Source organism: Babylonia areolata, chromosome 6 (genome assembly GCF_041734735.1).
Source record: "Babylonia areolata isolate BAREFJ2019XMU chromosome 6, ASM4173473v1, whole genome shotgun sequence".
NCBI lineage: Eukaryota > Metazoa > Mollusca > Gastropoda > Neogastropoda > Buccinidae > Babylonia > Babylonia areolata.
The window spans coordinates 32,759,271-32,769,214 of NC_134881.1; the positions used below are offsets into that span (position 1 = coordinate 32,759,271).

The 9,944-nt window shown below is 36.8% G+C and overlaps 1 protein-coding gene across 1 annotated transcript; it reads left to right on the forward strand.

Moving 5' to 3' along the window:
- The first annotated feature begins 1,021 nt into the window (after nt 1-1,021).
- LOC143283369 (uncharacterized) lies at nt 1,022-9,255 on the forward strand. Its single transcript, XM_076589574.1, has 6 exons — nt 1,022-1,055; nt 1,752-1,870; nt 3,653-4,076; nt 4,832-5,014; nt 6,355-6,625; nt 7,538-9,255. The coding sequence occupies exons 1-6, from the start codon at nt 1,043-1,045 to the stop codon at nt 7,617-7,619; spliced, it is 1,092 nt and encodes a 363-aa protein (XP_076445689.1). The 5' UTR covers nt 1,022-1,042; the 3' UTR covers nt 7,620-9,255.
- The last annotated feature ends 689 nt before the right edge of the window (nt 9,256-9,944 follow it).

Below are 9,944 nucleotides of genomic sequence, written 5' to 3' on the forward strand. Positions count from 1 at the left end.
GAAATCATTGTTTACTTCTAACGAGCAGTCATTGAAAGTGTGCTAACCTTTCGCTATTACTGTTTGGTACGAAAACATTTCCAAGGCAGAAGTTGCAGCCCTTAACAGCCATCGTAAAAACTGCCACCAAGATTACCGGGGCTGACCTACCTTCTCTAGAAGACATATTATTATAAGCGGCTACTCAAAAAAGCAAAATGAATCAGGCCAGGACGAATCACATCCAGCTTTTGGGATTTTCGAGATGCTCCCCTCTGGTCGACGGTACAGAAATATAAGTACGAAAACCAATCGCTTCGCCAATAGCTTTTCCCCCAAAACAGTCAATGCCCCGTCTCTCGAACAAATCCAGTGTGATAAATAGAATTGTGCAATCAACAACCATCTACCTGAAGATCTTATTTCCCTTAGCTCGTCTCGATACACAAAGCACTACAAACGCATGCATCATACTACACTAGCCATCATCCCCATCCACATGTAATATGAGGCTTCTGTTCAAACGTGTGTGTGTGTGTGTGTGTGTGTGTGTGTGTGTGTGTGTGTGTGTGTGAATATGCACAAGTTTTTATATTGATATGCACTTGTATGCATCCCAGTTCAGTTCTACTGTATCTGTGTTTCTGAATGAATTTCGATTTATGTTCGTACCTTGTTATGTACCCCCAATATTCCCTGCGACCCCGGTACACTTCGTAATAAAGATATATTCTATTCTGTTCTGTTCTATTCTATTCTAATCTATTCTACAAGTTGTAGTTGTAGATGTGGTAGTTGTGGAACAGTTCAGAACAGTTATTTTTCTTGATTTGTGTGTGAAATCATGAGTGTATTCTACACGATTTATTGTACCTTATTTTCCTTGAACAGAATGGATTAAAATGTGGTACATTATCACATGTTCATGCCTTACATTCAAAATAATTTTCTCAAACGAGTTTTCTTGAAATTCTTGAAGGTTAATAGACACCAGACTAACCTCCCTTGGTTATCGTTTGGGACTTTTGCGCCGAAGAAGCTATCTCCAAGAAAAAGCGTCAAAATGGCCGACGAAGGTAGGATATTTCACGAATGTTCTGTACTGATTGTATAAATACAGAAACCCTACATTCGACACACCAGGAAATTATTTCATGGGATGATTTTCCCATTTTATCCAACAAATTCCTATTTTATGTACAAAAATTCCAGGACATATTACTCAGTTGGTTATTGAACCATGATAGACATGCGTGCATTGAAATATGCGTGTTGAAATACGTGCGTTTACAAGTTTCGAAGCGATCTTGGGATAAATAGCTATTGTGGTGCATGTTCAGTAATTGTTGATTACGTATATGGAATTATTCATGCGTTCATGCATGACAGTTGACACAGCCCGAAGCACTTAGTTTAGCTGTTAACCAACAACAGCAATTCGCTTACAGTGCACTGATCATGGTTGGCATTCATTTGTCAAACACAGTTCAAGACTTCAAAACAGTGCTCTCAAAGCGAAAAACAACAACAGTCCAGTTACATTTTTAAGTTACGCCTATTAACAGACACTGAAGCATGTGAATCTGGAAAATTCTTTCTGTGTGCAGAAATGGAGATCACCGCAGAACACTGGCAAGATTATACTATCTCTTGTAACATATCCATACCAACCATCCACAGTTCACTTTTCATAGTTGTGAAATGTCCACAAAATCATTACAAGTGATAATTACAGTGGCATATATATGGTGTGGTTATATGTGTGTTGCCAGACATGCCCCCACCCCTGGAAGACATGACGGAAACACTGGAACAAGCCAAAAAATTAAGAGGTTTACGGTTAGGAGCACAAGAGCATTCTACAGGCACCCAAAGCAGTGCTGGAATTAAGGTACATTTTTTTTTTAGATGATGAGCATTGGAGTAGATGACAGTGATCATGGATGCATTGTAGTGGTGATCATGTTTAGTTGTATTAGTACATTATCTATCATCTTTTCATGTTGTGATATTAGATAATTAGATATTAGTGTATGAATGTGTGTGTGTGTGTGTGTGTGTGTGTGTGAATCAGTTTCAGTTTCTTTTTGCATTTGTCATTGTCAGATTGTGCTTTTTACATTACAGCTGATTTTGTGTGTTTTTACATTACGGCTGATATTGTGATTTTCTGGTCACTGAGATGATACATGTAATTATTATTTTTTTTTCTATCTATATCATTAATCTAATGATACAAAGTGCTGCTGTTAAAACTGAGTAACTGATGATTTCACCACATGATATTAAATATGTATACATGTCAGAAAGCTATTTTTATGTGTATTCTCATTCAATTATTTCAGCTTACAACAAGCCCAGGTAGAGTTATCTCCTTTGTTAAAATGAAAAAATCAGATATTAAAATGATTTACGTTCTTTTGAACTCTCTTTAGCTAACAGTATCATATCACTTATCATATCACATATATACACAAATAACTTTATTCATTTCAAAACCAAAAAACAAACCATTTCCATACTCACATTCTTTTCTGAAAAAGCAATAACAACCCCCCAAAAAAAAACCCAGCAACAACACACACACCAATAGGGTTAGGAAGCTAATTAGCCAGACCACCTGTTTACTATGTCATAAATACAGTCTCAAGTCCTCTTATATCTGAATACTGTAGAACAGCAGCACACACTGCTGAACACAAAGAATTCCAGTCACTCACCAAAATAACCCCAGATATTCACAAAACATCCATATAAACTGGAAATCTGTTCTTCAAAATTTCACTCAAACTGAGAAAAAAACCTTTATCTGTTAATCCTTAACACAATGATCTCACATAATGACATGCTCTGTTCCTCTATTCAATGTGCAAAACTGTATATCTATAATGTATATATGTATATTTTTTTGTAGGAATACTATAACGTCCAGAGATACTATTAACACAACATCAGGTGGGGATTTAATTCCCAAGACATTTTTATAACCTGCATAAAAATCCAGCCTTCTGTTCAGCACAAGATCCCACAACCACATGTCAAGCATTATTTCTTTTTCTCCCTTTGTACCACATATATTAAATAATGTCACATAATCAAAACTAATGACAATAATAAAAATAATGTAAAACAAATGTCACACACAGGTTACAACACTTCAAAGCTACAAATACACACCTCAGCCACATTTAGAAAGCAATAAACAAAGAAGAAATGAGGGCTTCCCAATATACCAGACAATACATATCTAAGGTTCTTCAGTGCACTTTAAATGGTACCACATCCAGCCAGCATTCAGATCTATTCCTTTCTGTTTTGCTCTTTGGTTGGAGAATGGAAGAATGAATATGAGAATTAGCTTTAGAACAGATGCATATTCAGTTTAAAGGAAACATTGTTTCTTAGCATTTACATATATGATGGTTACTTGATCTCGGCACTCTCTCCATCTCTGTCTCACTCTTTTTCTGTCTTTTTGTGTCTCATTCTGTGTCTTTTAAATGGAGTTGTTAAGAATGAATTATGCATTCATATCTGAATTATGCTGTAGTAAAGAGACTACAAACCTGTGAAAACAAGTGTCAATTACTGAATTAGCATTTTTAATATGACCCGATCCAAGTGCCTGTGCATATGATTATTAAAAGATACAATAATTTTGTTTTCTCTTCAGACCAGCAAGAATGTCACAGCGCAGTCTCAAGCTCAAGCAGAAAGGGCATCGCACAGTCAGACACAGTCCAGTGCCACATCTACACCAGAAACAGTTAAAAATACCAAATCCAATTCAAGCACAAAACCAGAATCGGCAATAAGTGCCAGATCTACACCCAGCACCAAACCAGGCTCAGGAGACTTTGGAGGCATGAAAAAGGGGTTTCTTTTTGGTGGCTCCAAGTCTTCTGGTGTCTCAGGAAAACAGCAAACAAAGACAGGGTCTGGGAAAAGCAAGACTAAAAGTGGTTCAGGCGATCCCAGCTCTCCACCAGATTCCATCCCTTTCATCCAGCCCAAGACACAGGAGAAGAATTCGGGACTGAAACTGGATGAAGTACAGGAAGCTATGGAGTCCACTAAAGGCTTCTTGCAGGATAAAGGTGACATTCAACATTCACTTTTTGTTTGTCTTCCTCCTTTCTGTCTGTGTTGTTTTTGTTTTTATTTATTTATTTATTTATTTATTTTTTCCTTGGACTCCCTTTTCTTCTCTAGTTTTACTTTTTTTTTTTCCAGCCCTTGATCTGCCCTTTCTGTAGATTCAGAATACAGAAAGGAGCAATATCTCCAGGGGATACCCTGAATCAGTAGGGAGCTTAGGAGGTGGTGTACTGGGTATGTGGAATCAGGACTGGCTCTACTGACCACCATCAAAGTGACTCCGGAGCAATGCAAGGTCTTCTGTGGTGTGTTGCCTTAGAGCAATCCAACATTGATAATTCTGCAACAGAACAAGCTTGGGTATAGGTGTGTTTGGGAAATTGGGGATGAATGAGGTGATGCGGTTGATGCCATTCTAGCAGCAGGAAGGAGGGGGCACCAACATATTTTTTATATTAAAAATAAAGGAGAAAAAAGGTTTATGACCTGTGACAAAAGGAAGATATAGTATGTGCCTTTTTGTTTTCTAGTTCTTATCCATTTCACTTTTAGAATTGAGTTTGTTTCTGCAGGTATGGTAAATCAGTTCCCTAATTTATGATAATATAGGTTGTGGGCTGAGGCATAGAAACAGAATTATTGAAACATCAATTATCTCTTTTAAGATGATTTTTAAAATTCTCAACACACCATATTGATGTAATACACTGTGTTAGTTTTGTGTCTTAATTCATTTCTCTCATACATTTTGCAGAGTGGGTGACAGACGACCTGCTGGAGAAAGTATCAAAAAATGAGACCCTGAGCAAACGGTTAGGAGACCCTCGCTTCATGCAGGCAGTGACAGAGTTCCAGACTAACCCCAAAGCAGCTATGATGAAGTATCAAAGTAATGCAGAAATGCAGCAGTTCCTGAAAGAATTCTGCGGAATCCTTGGTAATAATATATTTAAAGTTAACAACAGAGTAATGGAAAACAAGTGCATGTATTTTGGATGAGTGGAGTGTTGGCCTGGATGTACCATGTCTGCCTAGGAAGTGAGAGAATCTGAGCGCACTGGTTCGAATACCATAGTCGCCAGTATTTTCTCCCCCTCCACTAGACCTTGAGTGGTGGTCTGGATGCTTTTCATTCGGATGAGACGATAAAGCCAGGTCCTATGTGCAGCATGCACTTAGCACACGTAAAAGAACCCTCAGGAATAAAAGGGTTGTCCCATGGCAGAATTCTGTAGAAAAATCCTCTTCCGTAGGAAAACCAATACAATTGCAGGCAGAAAAAAAAGGGTGGCGCTCTCAGTGTAGCAAAGCACTCTCCTTGGGAAGAGCAGCCTGAATTTCACACAGAGAAATCTGTTGTGACAAAAAAGAGTAATGCAATGCAATGCAAGATATTTATTTTCTTCTTCTTCTTCCTCGTTCGCCTCCCATTAGATGAGCAGCCTGGTGTCCTCGATGAAGGCTGCCGTCCGTTATTTAAATGAAGTTTTAGCAGGGCATTTTCACAAATAACACTGAATACTAGAATAGCTGATTTACAAACACAGAAGTGTTGTGTAATAAACAAGATGTTGGAGACAATATATACATGTTACATGAAGGGGATTATGGTATGTTTAATGTATGAATGTGATGGAATGTATATATGTAACCTCTTATGTGTGTGTGCGCTTATGCATGCATGTGCATGTGTGTGCACCCACCCACACACACATCCCCTATATTTTACCCAGTCATTTGTTTTTGTTCATTTATTTGGAACACCTGATCAGATGAGACTGCTCTGTTAAATTCCACATTCATTGAAAATGGGATTGCTAATTCTTGCTAAATGAATCTCTACTAATAATGTTTTTGATAATCAAACACTTTGGTTATGTCTGTGAGCAGTAACATCTGTTCCAATGAAAAAAAAAAGAACTGAGTTCCTGCAGACTGTGTTACAGTTCTCACCAGTATCAGATCCATTTAAGTATTTGAAGCTACCCAGCTCTTACCAAGGGATGAAAGTGAAAAGGTATTGTAAAAAGAAAAGGTGTGATCCAGAAGAAAACTAAAACCACACTTTGACTTATGATCTTTGCTTTAAGCCAGCCAAAAAGACTTTAAGCTGCAGTTGATAGCTGATGAGGATGACTGCAACATATCCTGCAGGAGATAAGTTAATATTTTCTTGTGTTTGAAATGTAATTATCACCCTTATTTCATGATTGAAATCTTATGTTTTAAATAAACATTCATTTCTATACATATATTCAAGATTCTTTCTTGTACCAGGGGAGCACTTCATATCTCTTGGAGACAAACAGGACAGCCAGAACCCTTCACAAGCCCAGAACCCTCGGAACTCATCACGCTCAGGCCCCAAAATCACAGAACTGTCGGATGAGGACAGCTTATCTTCCACGAGCTCACGAGAATCCAGCTTGCCTGTTGATCCACATGTTCAGCGTATCCTTGAAGATCCGGCAAACAGGGAGATCCTCATGGATTCCAAGGTCCAGCAGCTCATCCAGTATCTTCGCAGTGATCCAGAAAAGGCACAGAGGTAGGCATTTCAGGATGATTTCTTTTCCTCAGTTTGATGGAGCCATCAGAATTTTATTTTGGCAGTGGTACTAACTGTTTCAATTTCTTAATGTTTTGTAATGATCAGTTGCGGTTTGTTCGGATGTTATGCCAGTGTCAAAATTGTTCAGTCAAGATCATTTTCAGCTGCTACAGTCATCTGCCTCTGATTACCTCATGAAAAAATGCAAACACAGCACTGAGAAAATTTTGGACAGTGAAAAACAGGCCTAATTAGTAAATAACACTCCAAAACAGAATTTGACTTTGTTGAAGGTAAATGTTGTAAGCGTGATGTGTAGATAAATACTGTATGCATGTTGATGCGACTAAGGGTCTGAGTGTGTATAGAATATTCAAAAATAATGTTAAGAAAAAAAAAAGAGTTCAGGGTGGTTAGTATCTCCATTTTCAATCAGTTTTAATTGGTTTATGTCCATTTACTCATAAAAACAATTCAGTTACTAGGAATGAAATGGGTAGTGCTCAGTTGAATGAAATCCAGGGCTTTATGCCACTATTTTGATATCCATTTCATTGTTGGAAAAGAAAACCAGCAATTCCCTTTAAAGGTATGCATTGTAAGGAAATAAAAAAGCAAAGAAAGGATTGAATTCTCACAGACTGTAAGAGATTAGTTTCTTTCTTTTCTTGTATTTGCTAGAATCAGGAAACACAATTCTATTTTTTCTTAACTGTTAAAAAAAAAAGTGTGCGTGTGGTGTTTGTGCACATGTTTGTGTGTGTTTGTGTGCGTGAGTGTGCGTGTGCATGTGCGTGTGCATGTGCGCGTTTATGAATTTGTCCATGCCTGCATAAGTATGAAGTATGAAGATCTATACTTCCACATACAAGATGAATATGTAAGTGAATGTTTGCTTTCTGTCCACAGAATGTTGCGTGAAGGAGACAGTGATTTCAGGCACAAAGTGGATCGACTGATTTCCTTAGGACTGCTCAAATTCCAGGGATGAGCAAGTCCAAAATGATACGAAACCATGATATCACATGTGGTTTTTATTGTTATTATTATTTTTATAATGATAAATTTATATCCGTCCATATGCAGTGGTCAAGAGAGAGAGAGAGAGAGAGAGAGAGAGAGAGTGTGTGTGTGTGTGTGTGTGTGCATGTGTGTGTGTGCGCACGCGCATGAATGTAGACTTTTTATTTAGCGTTAAAAAAACCCTCTGTAAACTGTCATTGCTTGGGTTATTTAATATGAAGAATAGGTCCATGAACAGCATCAAGAACACCTCTCACATTGGTGTTGGAAGTAAAATCCAAAACCCATCTGGAGACTTAAAGTTGGATCTCTTGGTTACTTCAGCAGAACTAATGGTACTGCCACTACTAAATTCAGACATCACTTTCAGCTGTACAGATGGTGAAAGTGTCATTCATATGCTGGATATGAAAACACCGAAATCAATTTATTTTTCTTGGCAAACAAGGAGATAAGGTGAGAGGGTTAGGAGTGTAAAAAGGAAATAATTCGGAATTTAAAAAAAGGAAATAATGATGAGGGTGATATTAAGGACATCGCACTGAATACACACATACTTTCTATACTGATGGATAGCTAGTGATTGTATAAATTTAATGGTGCTAAAACTCAAAGTTTCTACTTGATCAAACATCAATATATTGTGTAGCGTATTTACAAATTTAACCCATGAGTTGACTGTAAACTATGAAAAGGTTTAAAATGTTTTGACTGGTTTGATTGTTCCGAACGAACAGGTCCTATTGTTTGTATGTTTAATTTGTTTGTGCGTAAGTGTTTGAAGAAACTGATAACACCTAGTGTTAGACTGAAATCTTTTCAGATCAGTTTTAAGTTCTACATTTCAAATGGTGTTTGACATATTTTGTTTTGTTTAGTGATTATCTTGGTTTATTTCAATTTTCAAATTACCATTTATGGCAGCTGCTACCCTAAATGTCACAAATAAATCTGATGAAAAAAAATTGATTATGTTTCTGTGATATCATGATTGTATTATTACTTTCAAATGCCTTAAATCAAAACATAAAAAGTTAATTCAGGTACATTTACTTAGTTTCACATACAAATGAATAACAAAAAGGATGGAAAGATAATATCTATTCAGAAGTATTATTAAAATATTGTTTCATAGAATTGAACACAGGTGAGGAAGAGGATATCCAGTTCATATTTCTTGGATAGAACCTTAAAAAGAATACATATTAATGCACAATGAGAACAAATAAATAGCTGAAATAAAGGTTATAGAATGCACATATACTGAGAAAACAAAAGCTTCTGTTATAAGTAATACAGCAGCACAATGTGAACTAGAATAATACTAGAATATATAGAATAGTAAGTATGCTTAATCTGAACATTTCTTCAACTGACCATTCTGTGTTTTGTTTCTATGAGTGATTTATAATAAAGCCAGTCAGCATTCCTTTCAAACTTCATGATTCAAAGCATTCCATTAAGTTGTCCATAAAAAGATTATGGTGATATGTTGGAACATTGAAAACAATGTGGCCTTTCCTGATATAATTATACAGGACTTTCATCTTCTTTTTTTGATTTGTTTTTGATTTGGTGTTTTGAAATTAAAAAAAAAGGAAAGAAGATTGGTGTTTGTGCATGTGTTTGGGTGTTTACATACATACATACATACAAACATACATATATATGTATATATATATATATATATGGATATATATATATGTGTGCGTGTGTGTGTGTGTGTGTGTGTGTGTGTGTTCTGTGCTGCACAAATTAAAAACAAATGTGCACAATGTGCATTCAAACACCAAAACGACAACCTCCATACATATGACCCTGCACAGACATCAAACCAAACAGTAATCTGTGCGTTCTCTCTCTCTCTCTCTCTCTCTCTCTCTCTCTCTCATGCACACACATAAAAAACCCACAAAAAACCACACACACACACACAAAAAATCAAAACAACAACAACAACAAAATCACACACAACAAAAACACCCCAAATACATACCAAACACTACAACAATCAAGTGGAGCGATCTCACTTCAACCTGACAACAACATCATAGTATCCAAAGCCCCCAAACATACATACGAAGCACCACAATACCAAAATGAAGCAATCTCACATCAACGCGACAAGAACATCACAGTAACCAAAACCCCCCAAACTAATCCAAACACCCCAAAACCATTCATGTACATTCCAATCCCCAAACAATGCACAACGCAACTACAGTTAACACCCAAAAATCTGGTGATATCTGAAAAGAAAAACCTAACACCAGGGAGACAGAACCGAAAGTTC